Below are 21284 nucleotides of genomic sequence, written 5' to 3'. Positions count from 1 at the left end.
ATCAACATATTTTGCTGCATTTCATCTTAAAAATGATATCGTCATCATACGTAAATATGCGCTTTATAAAGTGACTCAGGATGTGCAATATTATAACTGTATCATAAGTACAATTACCTCATGGTAACTTGCAAGTACAAACAGTTCTACAAGGAGCACTTGAGCTGCCGTCGTGGATGTGGATCTAAGAAAGGGTAACCACACAGGAACAGTAGCACTGCTTTGACTCTGGGTGCCGCCAGTTTGGAAAACCTAACGGAGAACTTGTGTACGACAGGGTGTGAGGTACCGTGGAAAAGTGCGTGGCTTTACGCCAAGTGTAAGTTTTATACATCGCGATTTGAACGTGGAAATGTTCTTACGCAACATTTCTGTGCATACGTACCGTTTATACATGAGGCCCCAGGACTGGAGTAGGAGACCCCTGCCATAGAGGAACCATTTTTGGTCCCCAAAACACCCATCCATATAAAGGCTTAAGAAAGAACAATTTATTTATTTAGATTTGTAAAAGGCTCCATACAGTAAATAGCCATGAATGTTTAAAAGGACTCTTGCAGCATACAGTAACACAGACTGTTCAGGTTTTCCTAATCTGCTTTGTCCTGAAAGGTAGCATAAAATACATTCTAGATTTCAGTTTTTTTTTCTATATATTAGGAATTCAATCAAAGTACAAATAACCAACTCCATATGCAAAGAACTCTTCCCAGAATTAAATGGTGTTTTGTCAAGCAATGGTTCTATGAGGAACCACACAACCCAGTAAAGAACCATAAAATGACCTTAAAGAACCATTATTTTTAAGAGGATCGTTGCACAGGTATTATCAAAGCTTCCACTGCCAAGACTCCAGTTCAATTACCTGACTTTTCATTCCCTCTGTGTAGTTGACATAGTGTCCCCATGCTTGCGAGTGTTTTCTGTTAGTAGCTGTGAGCATGTGAGTCTGTTGTGACATAAACTGGCACCAAATCCAACACTTGTGTCTGCCTTGAAGAAATTTGAGGATTTTCCTGAGTGACCCTTGAACCCTAAAACAAAGGGTTTTATTGTTCCAAAAACAAGTGAATTCACAGCTTAACAGAAAAAGAATCAAAATGTGAAAACCAATACATTCTACAGCATATGGGGTTTCTATGCCATAGAAGTTAATATGTTTTGGTACCCGGTATTCCTTTTACCTACCATATGCATTAAATAGCCCACTTTTCAATTATCTTAACAAACAGGGTTTTCCTTCTCCTGCTCTATTTTTTCTTCCTCCTGCCCAGGTCTCATCTAAGACACCACCCAACTTCAGGTTCTCACTAACCAGCCTTTTAAGTCTTGACCCAAGAGTACCTACTGTATAAGTGTGTGAAGAGATCACATCCAGTGCCAATCCTCAGAAGTGCCCTCCAGTGACTTTAAACTCCCAGACCATATAAATGTACCAGTGGGCTCCAGACAAACTGAGGAGCCCACACACTGCATATCTGGCTCACAGCCACGTCTAGCAACTTGGGGAATTCCTGATAGCTGTGCGGGAGCTTTACACTTCTTTACCCTGTTATCTTTAAAGTGTTGATAGACTGTACTATTAACTAATAGTGCCCATGATGCCAGTTAGAGGTGGCACTAACTAGATCCGCTTCACCCCAAAATTAGACTTTGTATGTTTATGAAATGGGCAATGCACGTGGCTAAGGCAACTACACTCCAATCTTCTAACAAAAGGATTTAGCACAGAGCAAGTTTAATTTTTATTCTGGGTTTATCATGGCCAAAGTCACAAAGAATGGGAAGGGTAAATAGCTAACAACTTAGGTCTAAGAGTTTACAGATTAACAATTACTCTAGAAGTATCACAGACTGGTACCATAGTGGGAATGTTGGCATGGTGGCTAAAACATTCTGAGGAAAACAATCAGGGTTTGATTCCTGCCCAGTCACTCTCTGTGTCCACCAGGTACACAAAGATGTTCATGTCCTCTAAAGGACTGATTTCATCTACTGTGATGGTTTTCAATAACCCTATAATGGTAAAAATGGTTTCAGAAAATGGATGGATGAATGGATGAATGGAATGTAGGCTGGCATGCTGACAGTTGAAATTATCTTATGTATGAAGACAATGTGAATGCTATTTGTAATGGAGCATTACTAACACATTTTGTTTATTTGTCAAGATTATGTTCCTCAAAAAGGTTTTCTCATGAACTGAGAAACGGTTTGGTAAATCTATGAGTGCCATTAACTTCATAATGAGAATTTTGTAAGTTCTAGAGTATTATCAATAACTAAGGTCTACCATTTTACACATGATTGGAGTCTTTCATATGGATTCACCATAATCACAGGATGGAGGATTAATAATGTTATAAAGGTAATTCAAAGCTGATCTAAACTACAGCACATTGGTATTGATTAAAGCAGCATGATGAGGGTGATTTGTGAAGGTGCAGTGAAATAACTTTTAAAGGCAAAAGACAAAAAGGATATTTAACAAAGAGGAGGTGAAACATTATTCTGAGGAGCGGACAGAATATATGGTCAAAAACACAAATTGGATGAAAAAGACTGTAAAGAGATAAATGCAAATAATCAAAAGATTTGTAGCAAAAGGTCATTACCAAACTAGGGGCTCTTAAACCCTAATAAAAAGATTTTGAAAAAAAAAAACCATGAGATGTTGTAGTATGTATGTATGTATGTATTTATGTATGTACAGTATGTATTTATTTATTATCCTAAAAACTCCCACACTAAGTAAAGTACAATGCTGTCTTTTACAGAGACAAAGTGATGACAGTATGAGTCAAATATCATGGCTTGTAACAGGGTAGTTTCTGCTATCATTATGGCAGCACCCATAAGGACTGCACTCAAATGGACAATACTCAAACCAGAAAAGCCCCAGCAAAATGATGGCATGATGAGGTCACCAAAATAATATTCAAACAAATAAAAACAAAATATAAATATGCAAAAATAGCAAGAGTAGATTCCCACATGTACCAAACTAAGTCTCATGACTGAGGGTAGGAATATATTTAAATACTAGCCAATCACAATCCTGTATTGGCATGAGAGCAAGAAAGCAGAGATGCCTTATTACATGCAGGACCTACAGTGGCAGGCATAAGTATTCAATCCCCAAGAAAGCCACCATAATTTTCTGCAATTTTCTATTCTGATGTTTTGTTACAGCATAAGAGTTCACATTATACTGAATGGATAAATATGTGTACAAAACTTTTGTCATGCAGAAAACTATGATCGCTTTCAAGGGGACTGAATATTTTTGCACACAACTGTATAAATACAGCTACTAGGCAGAAATGAAAGTCAGATTTTGTTTGTTTTTTTTAGAAATAATGTTTTCTAACCTTGAATGCATTCTAAAACTAGCTTTAATATCTTAAGGGCTGTCAAAGGGTAGAGTATATCCATTAACATCAAGTGTAAGGCAAAAATCAACCCTAAGCTAAAATAATAGTTAATCTAAATAATAATAATAATTAATAAAGTGCCCAAAAAATCAAAATCTCTGTACCAATGATCAAAAGTATTTAAACACTTTTGTAGAAACTATTGATAGACGGAGCACCAGCACACATTATAAACTGTTGAAACTGTGATGTCAGCACATCTCTGGCTAATTTACTCACCTGTGGATTCACTGAACCAATGAGAGTAAGACTTTCTTTTTTTATTGGTGGGGACTGGCCAGTGCATTTGTAGTTTGAAACCAATCATACTTTGCCTTGCTGCTAAAACATCTAGTAAATTCCCAAATCTATATGGTAGCTATGATGTTTATTTCAGCACTGCTAGTCTGTTTGTTTAAAGGAAGGCTGAATTCTGTAATGTACCAATGTCACAACATAATGTTTTTGAACACCTGTGACCTGATATTTTAGTGGTGCTGTGCTTTTTAGTTAATTCTCGCTCAGTCACTGTAAACTATCGTCATAGGCACAAGTTTCATTTGCATGCATTACTGTCCTTAATTATTGCACACAATAGTGATATATAGTACAATTTGACCCCCCATTAATTAAAAGAAGAAATGGCTTCATTCATAGATTTTCTGTCGGCAGCTCCCTATACGTAAAAAAAAACCTTCTCTTGCTTCTCAGATTAAACAGAAATGTCTATAGTTATGCTTGGCTATGCAGGTATTTCTAATAGTTGCTTAAAATATACCAAATTCTCATGGATATTGCTTGATGCCTACATTACAGACACAAAATGTCACAAATTCTAGTGTCAAAATGCATAAAAGATGGTATTCCCTGTGTACAGAGAACTGTAGAGCACAAATATTATGAACATAAGGAAATGCCCTTTGTGTGTTATTTCATGTTTGCTACATATTCCTCTAGTTAACTGGCCAGTATAAACACAAGCTAGAGAGTTTTTATTAACTGACTGCCCTGCAATCAGCCCCACAGTCTGAAGGTCACTTATTTCAGATGGGTAATTAATATGTCCTGTCCTCTGTACAATGTTATTAAAGTTGTTTAAAAGTGTTATTTAGTTGTATCTTCCCATAAACAAGATTAATACAAAATTCTCCCAGTCAATATTTTACTGCAGAAGGACTGAATTCAAGCTGCTATGAGTCTCTGTACACCTATCAATACTGCTACAACAGCAAAATTCGAACAACTTGATGGAGAAATAAATTTCATGAAATTTGCTTTAAATAATTTAAATTTAAATTTCATTCATCATTAAATTTCATTTTCAAGTTACCTGCATGTATTACATTTGCTGAACAAACAGGTCTTAGCCTAATGTTACTGGATTATGTTTACTTCTTTTGTAAGTTGCTTTGGATAAATGCGTCTGCCAAGCAAATAATGTAAATGTAAGTATCAAAGAAATGTCTACCACAAATCATTTCAATGCTCTGATTTCTCAGAGAGACAGCATGTCCTGTTAAAAAAAATATTAAAACAAATTCAACATTTGTAATTAGTAGTATGAAATGAAATGATTAAAAAAAATACCTAAGTAGAAATACAAATATATTTACGATAACTGTTTCTCCTTCTATTGATTCACAAGTCCATGTACTGAATGTGGTTAGTGCAATTTTAGAGTTAGCAGGTTCAACAGCATGTCCCAGAGGCATCAGGTGTAAGGCTAGAGCCAACCCTGAATGAGTCATCACGAGATCATAGGGCCTGCTACCCAACAAGATCAATTTACGTTCACAAATTAACCTAATGCACACATCATTGGAATGTGGGGGGAAAAAAATTGAATTCATGAAAAAAAAAAACCCAGACAGGAGGTCAAGAAAATTCCAAATAAACGCCAAGTGGGCCCAGCATTGAAACATGTGATACTGCATGGGTGAGGCATCAGGGCTAACCAATGCACCACAGTTTTAAAAAAATTGTAATTCCAAGCAATGCCATGAAAATTTAAAACTGCTTAAGTATGTCAATTTAAATACTTATGTGTTGAATGTTATTACTGTAATAATACAAACAAAAGACATTAAACAAAAAAGACCTCACACTAATTCAGTAGACTGCTATAACTTTCAGCTGTTTGTTGTAAACTTTATTAATTTGATTTGCTGATCTAACAGGCAATCAATAAAACCTCTAACATTCTTGTCATGACCAGCAGGATCTTTTACTTTAAGGGAATAGTTAAACACATGGAAAATTGCTAGGACATCTGGCAATTGTTGGCACTTGTATTTTGGTATGTTAAATGTATAGACACACACAAAAAATAATTTTTCAATTATTCAGAAAGAACAGAGCATGCATATATGCACACAGAGAGAACATGAAAACTCCACAAGTAAGAGTTTAATTGGACCCATGCTATTTCAGATGGATGTACACACACACTTCTAGCAAGACTAGTTATTTATTTTTAAGAGAAAAGGACAAGAAGAAAGTTGTAACTTTTTAAAGCATAGTAATGACGTATTCAGACTTATAAAGATTTGAATAAGGCACGGGGCATTGGATAAAGTATGGTAAGAAATCCAAACGTATTAAGACAACAATTTTTTTTTTCCGGCATCGAATAACTGCTGAGACGCTACAACGAAACAAACTGCCGCGCCGCATAGAAACAAATGAAAGTGAGAAGAATGCCTGAGTGCGTATTCCTGAAATGGGACGGGCCGGTGAGAGAGAGAGAGAGAGAGAGAGAGAGAGAGAGAGAGAGAGAGAGAGAGAGAGAGAGAGAGAGAGAGAGAGAGAGTTCATAGCTGCACTCGAGTTTCCTTTAACTTCACTTGTACAAACTTCAGGAAGACCAGAAGAAGCTGTGAACGAAAAATGTAGATTCTTTTGCATTGTTGGACTTTTTCCTATAAAAACGGCTGTTCCAGTGAAATTGCTATGGCTCCTTTTGGAAAGAACTTCCTAAAATCCCGCCTGAAAAATAGGTAATCTTTTTTCATAAAACATATGCCCTTGATTAAACAACCATGTTTAAATCTGTTCCCGTTGTTGCAAAGAAAGTAGGACTTTCACCTGTATCAGTTTCAGAAAAGCTGGTGAGGCTTTGATGGTATGCGAAATGTGATTAAACTTTAGTATTGCAGCACTGAAAAATGCACAAGGTTCAGTGGGTTTTCAGCTATTCTGTTGTAAAGGGAAAATGAACGTGCAGCTATAGCACTAACGTTACCTACAAATATAGTAGGTACAACGATCAAAAGTTTTTAAAAAAAATGCTCAAACAATATTTATGTGATACGTTCAGGCTCAGTTTACACGCTCTCCAAAACATGACCGAAATAATGCACGAATCTCGTTAGAGGGATATGTATTGTTTAGTTGTTTGGTATTATTGAAAAAGTAGGTCGAAAGTTTTCTCCGTAGGTGTTAATGTTTGGAGTTTGTGTTGTATGACGGGTCGACTTGTTACTTTTGGTAAGAAGATGTTATGACTTTAATCTGGCCTCAAACATCCAACTAGCAATAACTGAAACATAGTACAATGCTATCCTTTGATATTCTATCTATCTATCTATCTATCTATCTATCTATCTATCTATCTATCTATCTATCTATCTATCTATCTATCTATCTATCTATCTATCTATCTATCTATCTATCTATCATGCTTTTACACTATTATAATATAAAGTGTCTTTCACAATCTATTTACTGAGCTTTTACTCTCAATATTTCTATAGTACCTTTCATTTTCAATCTATCTATTGAATGTTTACAGTTTTATATAGTTCATCTATCTATCTATCTATCTATCTATCTATCTATCTATCTATCTATCTATCTATCTATCTATCTATATCTATTTGAAAACAGCAGACAATTCATACAAGTCTAGTTTAGCAACTCTTATTTTTTGACATGTGCAGAATAATTGTAAGTAACTAGTAACATATATCAACAGTATTCTGCACAAAGAAATATTTTCTAACATTTGTGCATAATTTACTCTCAACCAGCTTTCATCCACGTCCCATATCCATGCTGAAGACCCTTTTCTAAAGGAGCAGCTGTTTTTACAAAAAGTCAGTGAATCAGCCTGTAAAGCATGCTTGAGGAATGCCAGTGTACGCTCTTCCAATATATTATTAGATGTATTCTGTATACACAGTGCTGCCCTATGGCTTTGGTGTTGGATAGTAAATTATGAGGTTGCTAGTTCAGTTCCCACTACAAAGTTACAGTGTGACCCCCTGTGTGTAAAATATATGATCAATTAATTGGACTTGTGAAGCACTTTGGGACTATATTCTGCATAGAAAGGTGCTGTATAATGCAAAGCTTGTCTGAATGTTAATCTCTTTTCATTTCAAGGGAGGGCTCACTCTAACATCAAGGTATAGCACACTCCACTTTTAGTTTAAGAGATTTGAAGGCCTTGATGCAGATCCTCATTGCTGGAACTTGATCCTCAAATTGAAGCCTGATGAGGCTTGATTTTAAATAAGGAAAATAAAAAGTTAACACCTGCTGCTGCTGCTGTTTAATACGAGAGGATTTAGCATTGTTATTATAATAATCCCTGTGATTCAGTAAGGTGTTTTAAGATTTGTGAGACATCACCAGGTGAAAATGGTTACAGATTTTAAAGAAAAAAACACTAGAATTTGATCATATTTTTGTATAATACAGACATTTGCCAAAGTAATGTTAATTCAGAATCACTGGTTGGACTTACAGTGTAGTCGCTCTTCAAATTTCTAAATATTGGAAGTATATTTCAAACAGCTGTTATATATATATATATATATATATATATATATATATATATATATATATATATATATATATATATATATATATATATATATATATATATATATATATATATTTACAATGACTGCATTTAAAATTAACGAAAACTAATAAGAAATCAATTTTTTAGATCAATTGATGTTTTAGGGCTAGTGATACATTTAGAGATTGTGGTTTTCATAACAACTGTGTTTCCTACAAGCCAACATTAATTATTAAGTGAAGAGCTTGGCAGTTTTCCTTGGAACTGGTTTCATATGATAAGAATACCTTAAAGATGCACATATATTTCCATGCAAAGAAGGCATCTGTCATTTTCTCTATATAAGATGCATTACACACAAGAATTCAAATAGGACAATCATTTGAAGATAACTCAACAACAACAATTTTAAAGGAGATACTCAATTGTGTCACCTTACTGCAAAATGATGGGTTAAATTCCTGTATGTGATGGACTCGGGTCCCACCTAGGCATCTGTTTGATTCAGATTTCAAACTTATAAAACACAGATTCCTTCAACATAAGTCATTACTTTTAATTCAGTGAATAAGAACACCAGTAAATCAACACTCAGCTTCTCATGTATAAAGATAACAATCTAGTGGTTAAATATTGCAGGCAAATATTTTAGTACAAAAAATTAAGTGGAGTAATCATATCATATACTGCAAATGAGACAAAAATATGCTCATAAACAATATCTGCATTTCTGTATAGCAAAATCTATTGGAGCTATTATGTTCAAAACCAACAGGTTCTTTAGATTTCAAAATGCTAATAACTGTGCTAATTTAATTTGGATTTTTTAATTTGTTTCAGAGTTTTCCTGACACACATACACACAGACATCACTTCCATTGTGGATATGTCATGTACAGGGATGCCTAAAACATGATAACTGAAAGTAGAACATTTGATCCCATCACCATACTGTATACCAGGGCTCTGATGAAACTGAGACTGATATTAAAGAGAATTTTATTGATAAAAGTATTACAGGTTATTACAAGTTGGTCCTTTAACCACTCTTGGAAATCGTCTTCGGTGAGGTCTGTCAGATCTTTGAATGTTTTCAGTTGGTATCATTAACTTCATGACAGACCTCACATATTGTGTATACTTAAGGACTATGTAGGGAAAAAAAAGGAAGGCAGTACAAATAGACTTATATAACCACCTGTGAAATGCAATTAAGATCATAATACAAGAATAGGCAGTAAATGTATGTAAATGCAACTTTATAAAAGTTTGCTTTTACCGAGGATTAAAATGGTTGTGCTAAAACAGCTGTTGTTATATTTTCGGGAAAGCTCTTTCAAAGTCCAGAGGCTTTTACAGAAAAGCTACAATCATCCACAGGTTTTAGCTTAGACTGTGGAACTGCCATTAGCACCTTACCTGAGGATTTAAGTGGCTTTTGAGAATGGTGGCGTGACAAAAGCTTAATATTGCTGTGAATGAAGTGAAGAAATGAAGAAAGAAAAGAAACTCTGTTATTTTAATATGCCATACCAGCAGGAACTGTTGATGAAATGTGAGCTCCTTGTATTGTTTCTGCTTTTTAATTACAGTGTGGAATTTAAAGGTTAAAGCAAACATTGGCCATCTACGAGACTTTAGAGGTGTTGTACAATTGCTATTAATAGAATGCTGCACACACACACATCGAATAACTTCAGCTCTGGGTGTTGCCCACCACTTTGCGAACAAGGAGGGGTGGGGGTTCCTGTTTATTAAACGTGAGAACCACAGTAAAAGTGGGCGCACCTTTTGGCTTCCATATGTATATTTTTTTATTTTAATCATTGAAGCAGATAGCAACCCAAGAAAGATATTTTTGATTTATTGATTCCCATACACAGCGAGTTGTGCTGTTTTACCAAAATGATCAATGGGTACTTCTTCATATGAATTCTTTAGGCAACTCTCAGAGAGGAAATAGAAAAAACAAATGGACTTTATAAGGAACAAGATTTCAGAAAGAATTAACAGGATACAAGACACTGGTATTTCTGAGGGATCAAATGAGCTGAGCTACAGTATCCATTTCTAGTATAGTGTTGTGGGGTAATGGAACAGTAGTGGGTGCAAGGAAGGGACAACTTTGGAAATGGTGCCATTAAACTAGCAATATGAATATAATAAATATTATACAGTGTTGAAAATTACAAGTAATTTATTTCAGCCTGGTTTATTAATCTGTATTCACCTAACATATCCAAAAACCAAAGCCTTTTAAGGTGTTCCTGTAAATCACATACTAGAAGAAAACATCATCACTCACTAGCTCTCTTGTGTATTTGTCAAAAGAGTATTACTGACTATACTAGACAATTTAATGTAGTAGTAGTAACAGTACTATTGTCATGTGAACAGTGAAATTATTATTTTCATGTAATCCAAAAATGTGTATTTGTAAACTAGACTGGTTAACAATTTATTAGCAATAACAACAAAGTACAAATTAGAGGGATGGCACAGTAGTTTGCATGTTCTTCCCGCATATAACGTTTTTGTTTTAGTTTTCTTTAACATCTCAAAGATGTTCATGTTAGTTTAACTTGCTGTCCTACCTTGGCTCCATATGACTGAATGACAATGGTCCGGTGACTTGTGCCCCATCTGGGAATTGATTCCTGCCTTGTGCCCAGTGCTGCTAACATTTGTTTCCCCCTAACTCTGAAATGGATTAAACAAGCTTGAACCTGGATGGATGGTTGGATGAAATGTAATAGGAAGAAGTGCAGCATTTTGGATTTTCAAAAGGAATTTGTTCAATTTGAAGCACTGCCTGGCAATTTTACTTTATAGAAGTATATTACCATTGGATGGCACAGTGGTACAGTGTTAAGTGCTGGTGAGCAACTGCTGAGTTGGAATCGCTTCCCTGGTCATTGTCTGTGTAAAGTCTGCACCTTCTGATCTTGTCAGTAGGTTTTTGGCTTAATGAGTGTTTGTGTGTGTGCTTAGGTTGACCCTATAATGAATTGTCTCCCTTGTCCAGGGCTATATCCCTCCTTGCACACAGTTTTGTAGCCCCTCGCAGCCATGAACTGTATTAAGTGGGTGTGGGAATGTTATTTTATAATAGCATTAATTTAATTGAAAACATATAGCAGGAATAAGTGAAAACCACGCAGCTGTGGTTGTAAATGGCTGTGGAAATCCTCCCCAATGACATATTTTGACACATTTTTTCTTTGGCTTGTACTTGTTGCAGTGCCTTCCAATTAAACTGTTGGCTTGGAGGAGTAACGTATTGTTAATTACTGGAGGCTCCTCTATACAGGTCATGGTACTATTAGCTTATGCTTATGTCATTTGGGGAATTAGTGCTGAAAGAAAAAATTGCAGCTTTTGTTAACTGTAACTTTCTTCAGCGGGGCTGTGGTTGCTTAGCTGAACTTTTAAACTTTTAGCTTGTTATAAAACTGGATAGGCACTGGGGTGGTACAGTGGTTACAGAGGCTTCCTCTAAGCTACAGAGTCCTGGATTCAAATCAATTCCAGGTTGCTTTCTCTGTGGAGTTTGCATGTTCACTTTTCCTGTCACAGCACAAAGACATGAGTGTTAGGTTATTTGACATTTCAAAATTAAGTATGAGTGCAGGTCTGAGCATGAGTGTGTCTTGCAAGTGACTGGTTTCTCATCAAGACTCTTGCTGCCAGGATATAACCCTGATTTTTAATAAGTTGGTAATAATGGATAGATGGATGCAGAGCCATATGTTATCTTACTTTGCAATTCCGAGGGGTGTTAAGTGCAAAACAAAAGGAAATTTGCCAGTTAATATGTGGTGAAGAAGATCCAGTTGGGCTTTTAAGGTACTGAATTTTATTCCGCATAGTCGTTTATATACTGCTTTACCTATTCACTGTTGATCCTTTTATGTTTTAACTCCAGCTTTGCCATTAGATGCTGTTGGGTGAAAGTTGTATTTTCAGTTTATTATGCTGCATTTAAAGTGGGCAGCAGCATTGTGGTCACCTCACAGTCCATGAACAAGGTTTTGTATATGTGACTCATTGTGTGAAGTTTGCACGTTTTGCATATTTAGCACTGATTCCTGTCATACATCTGGTAAATGTGCACATTAGTTAAAATAGAGACTTTAAATTAGCCTGCTGTGTTTGAGTGTGCTTATGACTTCCAGTCTTTGGATATGTTCTCCATTTTCCATAGCCCTCCTTGAGTTGTTCACATTTGTTTAAAATAACATTGCCATTCTGTAGCAGTGAGCTAATGTATTCTATGCTTTTGTAAATTGTTTTCCTAAGTTATGTGCACTGTGGAGTAACAAGACAGTGCTTTTTGGAACTCATGACCATCTATCCATTCCATACTTATCAAGTTCAGAGATGAGGAACGGTTAGGGCTATGCAAAACTTTAAAAAAATAACTAATCCTATGGAAGTGTATAGGCGAAAGTGAAATATAAGCTTTAGATTAACCATTGGAAATAAAATATAAGTAATGTTAAAGTTTAATTATACAGTATGTCATTGTATTTGTGCCCTTTTAATTTAATTTTTCTGTGTGTTTTGCCAGTGTAGACAAAGGATTCTACTAACAGTAAGTTAAATATTAGAATAATTATCACCTAAATACAGTACACATTCATTAATAGTATACCAAAAAAATTGGTTTCCAACTCCAATGGGACACTCACCTCTGAAGTACGGGTGAGGTTGCCTGTGGACTGGACATTCATTTTTGTACTGCCAAACTGTGTTTTAGCCAATAAGTGAAGAGTTGTGAAAAGTTGCACCCAAGTCTTATAGTTGAATATCTATTCCTTTGATATATTCACACTAGATGGTTGGCACAGATTGCTTTTTCATTCCTTACTTTGATTTTAGCCATCAAATAAGAAAAAAAAAGATCTTAACACATTTTAAGGCTTTAGGGCATGTTGACTACACAAATGTTTGAACTGAACAGAGAACTTTAATATTATTGCTAAACAGGCTTTTGGAAGTGTCTCTAAAGGTTAGTGCTCGACTCATGTCTGTCTTAATTCAGTAATGTGTTTTTTTTTCCTGGAAGACATTTTGTTATTGAAAGAATTTCATTCGCTTTAAAGGCTGCAAGTCCAGAATTAAACTACAGTATATGTTTGTTAAAAAGCACATCACGAAATTGCATATTATATTTACATTGGCTTGTCATTATATATAATCAACATCATCATCATGATTATCACTTTTGTTCCACTTTTTCTGATTAAGATTGTAATTCAGCAAGTATATCACAAAAGGAAAAAAATATATACTGTTATGTAAACAAAGCCCAAAATAAGCAAAACAGTTTTACACATAATACATATAAGAAATAAAAAAAGTAGAAAAAAATGTGTGATAAAAACAATTTTTACATATTTTATTCCCTGGCAACATTTGTAAGGGACTCAAAATGGTCTAATTTGTAAATTCAATTCAGTCTAAACAAGGACTGTTTGTCTTCTCAAAGTCTACATCTTAGACACTGCAGTGGAAAAATATTGCTGACTTGTTTTGGAATTAGACTCCCTTACTCAGGGTGAGCCTATCTTTTTACATGTATTACTTTGTTCTATACAATATATGAAACAGAAAAAAATGACATCTACTTTCTATGCTGTAGAACAAAAAAAATCTCTGTGACTTTCTTAAGACCTTTTCTATCTGCCTTAGTATAATGCAGTATTTACAGTAAAAGTGTAATGTGGTGAACTGTTTTTAGTGGTTCACAGTGTGCCTCTTACCCTGTCAAAGACAGAGATACAGAGAGAAAATAAAGAGAACAGCAATCCTGTACAAGAAAGTTAGAATTATGACCTTGGCATGTTGAGGTTCTGGTGTTCCTCAACGATTCTTAGAGCTTTATTGTCTGGAGATATGGGCTCCTATTTGGGTTGCCCGTGACAATCTGGGGAGTGGGACACACAAAGAACAATCCATAACCTACCCTTGTGAACTGACTTAAATCAAAGGACACCTGGCTCAGGACAGAGATACTGGCACTCACTCCTAGATGCAGGCCTGCGATGTTAGCTTGGGAGAGTCTGTTAACAGATTGTCTGTGTCCTGATTTGTAGACATCTATCTATCTATCTATCTATCTATCTATCTATCTATCTATCTATCTATCTATCTATCTATCTATCTATCTATCTGTCTATCTGTCTGTCTGTCTGTCTGTCTGTCTGTCTGTCTGTCTGTCTGTCTGTCTGTCTGTCTGTCTATACAGTAGAATACAAATTTCAACGGCTGACTCACTCACTCACTCATCAATAAAACAGCATTTGTTGCATTTAGTTAAAAAGCTGAAATTCAACAATATTGTTCATCTATTGCAATATGTATATGCTCAGAAAAAACATTTTGATATTTCAATATTTAGGAAAAAAAGTAATCCCAACAAGAAAAAAACTAAATACTCCAAGGGAGATATGGAGAGACCATGCAGAATTCACACAATCCTTTACCAAGCACTGGATTCAAACCCACGATGCAGAATCTGGGTAGCAGTATCAATGACACTTAACTGCCACACTATTCTAGTTGGATTAAACTGTGAAATAGTTTTTAAATACTTTAGTAACATGTTTGTTTTCATTTGATGTTCCTTACCACAAACCATATTTCATGTGAATTTATGAAGGTAATTAATCATTTTTTTCTCACTGTTAGCATCTTTCCCATTCATCTGTACTTATAGCTTATTGCTAGACTTTTCCAAGATGAAAGTTTTTGATCTCTCTCTCTCTCTCTCTCTCTCTCTCTCTCTCTCTCTCTATATATATATATATATATAAATATATATATATATATATATATTGTCAGGCTTGGGTCACACAGTTGCACTGAGGGTTTTCTTGTGGCACAGTAGCAGCAGCAAACCAACAGCCGATTGAGCAAAGAGGAGGTTAAAAAATATATATTTGTTTCCCATTGTATCACCGTTTAAGAGGGGGTTTGAGAGGAGCGACCGCGTATTCTAGGAGTGTGTTCAGCCCCCCAATTCATTGCTAACATTAGCAGTTACATTATTTAACATTGTAATTACATAACATTGCTTCACAGGTTTTAGTTTAATGATTGTAAGTATCCATTATTTGTTACTAATAACAACACTTGCATGAAACAAGGACTTTTAGTTTTATCCTTGCTTTTTCATTATTATTTTTCATTAAGTGAATTATAATGTATCATTACATGTTTTTGTACTCTTTAGTGATATGATATAAAGAGCATTTTGTATAGTGCTTACAGTGGTGAGTATCATCATACAACATGGAGTACTAGGGTGTTATACCGTGTTAGCCATTATGGATGCAATGAGAAGTCAAGCAAAATGACACCTTTTATTGGCTAACTAAAAAGATTACAATATGCAAGCTTTTGAGGCAACTCAGGCCCCTTCTTCAGGCAGTTTGTAAATTCAGAGAATCTGTTAAATCATTTTCTTATAAATTCAGCAGACCATTATTCATGCTGGGCGGCACGGTGGCGCAGTGGTTAGCGCTGCTGCCTCGCAGTTGGGAGACCTGGGGACCCGGGTTCGCTTCCCGGGTCCTCCCTGTGTGGAGTTTGCATGTTCTCCCCGTGTCTGCGTGGGTTTCCTCCGGGCGCTCCGGTTTCCTCCCACAGTCCAAAGACATGCAGGTTAGGTGGATTGGCGATTCTAAATTGGCCCTAGTGTGTGCTTGGTGTGTGGGTGTGTTTGTGTGTGTCCTGCGGTGGGTTGGCACCCTGCCCAGGATTGGTTCCCTGCCTTGTGCCCTGTGTTGGCTGGGATTGGCTCCAGCGGACCCCCGTGACCCTGTGTTCGGATTCAGCGGGTTGGAAAATGGATGGATGGATGGATTATTCATGCTGTCCAGACCTTTACCCAATGAACTACTTACCACATGTACTAACTTGACATATCAAAACAAAGTAAAATAAGGTAATGATTGTTAGCTATGCTATGCTACCTCAGCATATTAGACTGATATGGAGAGCTCTTCTTATTTGGGTTTTCTTTCTTTAGCCTACATTTTAAATTCTTTACGGAATTTACTTTCTCTCTATGACAATTCCCATATGAAAGGTCTGATACATTCTTTCAGGTAGAGCCCTGATCCTAATCAATTCTGATTTTAAACTATCCAGCCCTTTAATTTGTCTGTGTTTCTATGTGGCTTTTTGAGTTCAGGGTCTTACACTTGTAGCTGTGTCTGTAAATCTGGTGAGCCTCCCTGGGTAGACATTCTGGGGACACATAATTTTAGTAGCCTGCAGAAGAGTAAAGGACATAATTTGCAGTAGTATTTAAAAGAACCCCAACCTTATCTGAACTCTCAATCAGTCTTTATAGCAGCATTAACAAAATGTGCTCAAAAGATCAAATAAGATTTGAGGTAGACAAGTAGGTAGGCAAAACTATTTATGACCTAATTATTTATAACGTATAATGCTTTATAATGCTTTTACATAATCAACATTTTCAATCCCATTCATCCAGCTGAGGTGTCTGGAGCCTATAAAAGCTGCACTAGGCATATTGCAGGAAACATTCGCTGATGGTGTGTCAGTTCATCATATGGATCTCTCATGGACTCACCTACAGGGGGATAGTTTGGAATTGCAATTTACTTAACATTCACATCTTTGGGGAATGTGAGAAAAAATCTAAGTATCTGAAAGAAAACCCTTCTGGACATGCAGAATAGTCAGACTCCACATGGACAACAACAAAAGATGCTGAATTTATGAGGTAGCAGCACTAAGCACTGCACCAGCATGCTGCTGCTGCTTCCTTGGGGCACTGAACTTTTAAACATGTGAGTACCCAGAGCCTGCGCTTAGTGAAGAACACAATTCGAAAATAAATTGAACTGAGTAGAATGGAACAAATGCATACTTTCATGAAAGCAAACTTTTTACTCTATACATTATTCTTTATTACCCTGGTGACTATTTGAAAACATAATTATTGAACTGTCCTTCCATTCCTTCATTATTGAACTAGTTTAGCTGAGATCAGGGTCTTAGAGGCTGGATTCTGCCCTGGAAGCTTTGGGATTATGGTAGAATCCAACCTTTTCAATGTAGATGGTTGATTGTTTATGTACATGCTCTGAGTTATTGAGAATGAGAATGGAATTGTCTTTTTTTTTTAATTCAAACTGGGATTTTGCATGTTTTTTTATTTAGTTCTCTGTTTGAGATGTCATTGGCTGAGTGTGAAGCTGATTTCTTGAAGGTGATTAACTGCCATGGAACAACAACTCTTGTTATCTCAAGAACAACCGAAACCTGATTATATCAAATTATTGGCCAATTGCAGGGCACACTCACTGATACAGGACCACTTTATAAATGCCAGCTACTCCAACACTAAAAAATTCAAGTAGCTTTAGAAAGTCCCACTTAGAGGACTGTGCAAACCAAGCAAAGACATTAAGTCAACTAGAATTTGAGCTCACAACTCTGGAGACACGAGACAGTGGTTCTGTCACCACTTAACCAACTTTAATTGTGTCAGAGCAACTGAAAGGATTATGAAACAAATGTAAGTAGTTTTTTGCTTTGTATTAATATTGTGCAAACAAATTTATTTTTAATTTGTCAATAAATTAATGTTTTATAGCTTTGTTGTTTGAAATGATATATGACATTTATACAATACAGGTGAAGCAATTTTAAATACAGACTAGTTAAAAACATTAGATCATTTGTAGCTTATATTGTAATCAAACTGAGGTCCAAATGGTTTAAGGCAGCAGTGTTGCACAAGGTATTACTATGAAATAAAGAAGATTTTTAGTTTCCCTTTTGAGAAGGCACATTTCTGCCTTCAGGTCACAGATTCAGAGTTGTTGTGAGCAAAGCACAGCAGCGTAAATTCAAACTGCTAACACAACCTCACTGTATGTGTTACTAGAATGTGAGAGGAAACTTATAACTAATGTTGTTATTCAGAAGCACATCCTTGATAAACTGCATTTTGTCACTCCCACTGAATGAATTTGCATTCACAAATTTGAACTACATAAAAACAGTTAATTTACGAGGCTGTACAACATTGCATTGCTGAACTCTTTTGCTTTGAATGTACCGTGTTGAGTTTCATTATTATGAATAAAGAGCAAAATTCTGAAAAACTAAATCATCAGACTGAAAATTGTCATTTTCTCTTGACAATAAATATGTATTAAAGAAAGAAAATGAGGGAAAATTTCTCTCATCTAAAAGACTTGCATGTTAGGTAGTTGGTGATTCCAAATTCTCTCCGTATGACTGTGCATAGATATGAATGATTGTTTTTGGTAGTGCTGATAAATGTAAGAATTTTAATTTAGGTTTTGGACTAATCATACCCAACTCAACTGTTAAGAGCTTGGGTTTTATTCTTGATTTGGAACTCAGATTTGTGGGTCAGATAAATTCAATTGTCAGGAGCAGATTTTATCATCTCAAATTAACTTCCAAGCTCTAATCTTTCGTGTCTTTGAAGGACTTGGGTAGTTATGCATGCCTTTATTACCTCTTGATTGGATTATTGCAATGCACAGTACGTGGGTGTTGCTCATTCTGTGTTATCTTGGTTAAAATTAATGCAGAATACAGCTGCTAGGATGCTCAGTGGCACTAAAGAGAGGCTCAGAATATTACCAGTTTTGGACTCTTCTCATATGCCTCCTGTGAAGTTCAAAATTTCATTTAAGATTTTGCTGTTGGTTTACAAAGCCCTCCATAGTCTGCCTCCCTGAGCTACTGTTCAGTAGCAGGCTGAAGATGGCCTTGTCACCTAAATCAAAAGGAGACCGTGGCATTTTTGAGAGCTACCTTACAGCTTTGGAACACTTTACCTCTGTTTATTTGGACTATTTCTTCTGTTAGTGCCTTTAAGACACAGCTTAAGGTGTATTTGTTTTCTAAGGCTCTTTTGGGCTCTTGAACTCTCATTTTTTATTCATGTATGTCATTTTTAGTTGCATGCATTTTGATTATTTTTCCTGTATTTGTTTTTATGTTGGAATTTTTAGATTGTGGTACTGTTTGATTATGCTGTAGGGCACTTTGGTAAAACTTTGGTTATTGAAAGGTGCTATATAATAAGATGTAAACAGATGTTAAAAGTAAATTGACATTGACTTTGATGTGTGGATCAGAGACTTCTGCAGTGGACAGGGTTGGGTCTTGCCAGAATTGACTATGGCTCCCTGCAAGTTTAGATTAAACATGTTCAGTAAATTTATAGATATATGTTGATTGATTTTACTCCAAGACTAACACATCTTATTAGGATTTAAAAAGGTTGGACGTAAATATACAGACCATCAAACTCAATTAATCCAAATCAGGGTAACAGTTGCCAGAGCCTACTCTCATGAGAAAACAGCCCTGCACATGGCGCTAGTTTATGACAAGGTACACACAATCATTCATATTAGAGTCTGTTTACAGTCACCAAATAACCTGAACTGCTCATTTTTGAGAAAGTGAGAGGGAAGCCCGACTAGCTGGATAAAAATCACATGCAGACATGAGGAGAAGCTGGATATGCCTGAAGAACAATTGCCACGTGCAGGATTTCATCAAAGGGCGTTTATTCCGTGAGCGTTAACCAGGGCTCCACCATGTCAACTCAGTCGGCAGATTTCAAATATTAAATTGAATTGCCTTTTATAGAGATTTCCAAGTGGTCACTGTGGTTAATGAGTCTAGGCTTAAATATACAGTATGGTAAATGCCGAAGACACTTTGAATATAACCTGGACATTGACATTTTTAAAGCATGCTTGTGACAGAGTTAAATCTTCAAGTAAAAAAAAACATGCAAAACTAGTCATAAACATGCATGAGGAATTAGGTCATTGTTATATATATAATAAGATGTAAGTATAGGGAAAAGTAAAAAGCATGTCAAGCAAGGCCTGAATATTCAGGAAATTTTACTGGGGAGAAAGAGACTATAAAGAGCAGTTTTCACCTCCGGGCGGGAAACTGAAAAGATAAAAGCACATAATTGTGTAGCAGATGCCAATCAGTCTAACAGTTCTTGAGGCAGTTTAGGAGTACACTATGTAGTTGGTAAATGTGTCAAATTGAAACAAGATCCAATAGACACAAAGGCTAAGACAGCATTCCATGAGAAGTCAATCAGAAAGCAAACCATGCAGGTTTCATTGATGTTGAATAATGGCTGGGGGTTAATTAGATGTACAGATGTAATATAATATTAATTTAAAAAATAGATTTAAATAAAAAAAAAACAGTAGGTGCTGGTCTTTATACAATAGCCAGATTAAAAACAAAAACATATGGGCTAGAGGTCCATGACAGAGCTGGACTGCAAGAGTGGTTTATTGATATAGGACAGAAAAAAAGTAAGGGGAATTGGACTGTGGCAAAGAATTCCCCCTACAAACCCCAGAGAGTGGTACCTGACAACTATAGTCCAAAAGAAGGTGGAAATCTAGCAGACAAAGTTCACAATTATGGATGAGATTGACCATATTAAAACTGTAATACCTTCCTAGCTGCATCTTTGAAATTATAGGCAAGGCTAAGTCACCTTGCCTACATCCTTTAGGGGTTTTTCGTACTTCCTTGCCTTTCTTCTCTCCCTTTGTAGCCACATGTCTTCCAGCTAGGAAGCTGTCATCTGATTTTAATATGATTTAAAGTTTTTTATCTGAGACAGGCAGAGGGTGGGCATTTATACCTGCTTCTGTTTTCAAGACTTAATTATAATAGATTTGTAGCTGCCACAGTTTTCGAATTCTGATAACCAGAACAAGTAGAAATCCTTGGAAGTATAAAATTCCATGAGCTCTGTGGATGTGTTGTTGGCACTTATATAAGAAGTAAAGCAAGGCTCAAGTTCACTCCTCAATCTCAAGGGTCTGCTTTCCTCATGCAGCCACCTGTGTCTCTGGTCATGTACAAAGATTATGTCTTCCCTGAAATTAGATATCTTCCTATATTATAAAAATAATTTTTAAAAGACTTGAACAATCTTCAGAACTGGGCAATCACTTGAAAAATGCAGTTTTAATGTAGAAAGTGCA

The 21284-nt window shown here is 35.9% G+C and overlaps 1 protein-coding gene across 1 annotated transcript in view; it reads left to right on the top strand.

The window, feature by feature from the left end:
* The first annotated feature begins 6225 nt into the window (after positions 1-6225).
* Positions 6226-21284, top strand: part of rassf9 (Ras association domain family member 9) — a 72387-nt gene continuing 57328 nt past the window's right edge. Inside the window, exon 1 of the mRNA XM_028817252.2 lies at positions 6226-6409. Within this exon, the coding sequence (XP_028673085.1) occupies positions 6363-6409 (47 nt within the window). The 5' untranslated portion in view covers positions 6226-6362. The remainder of the gene's footprint in view (positions 6410-21284) is intronic.

Source organism: Erpetoichthys calabaricus, chromosome 1 (genome assembly GCF_900747795.2).
Source record: "Erpetoichthys calabaricus chromosome 1, fErpCal1.3, whole genome shotgun sequence".
NCBI classification, from domain to species: Eukaryota; Metazoa; Chordata; class Cladistia; order Polypteriformes; family Polypteridae; genus Erpetoichthys; species Erpetoichthys calabaricus.
Note: the sequence above shows the minus strand (reverse complement) of the source record. Positions and strands in the feature narration are given on the sequence as shown.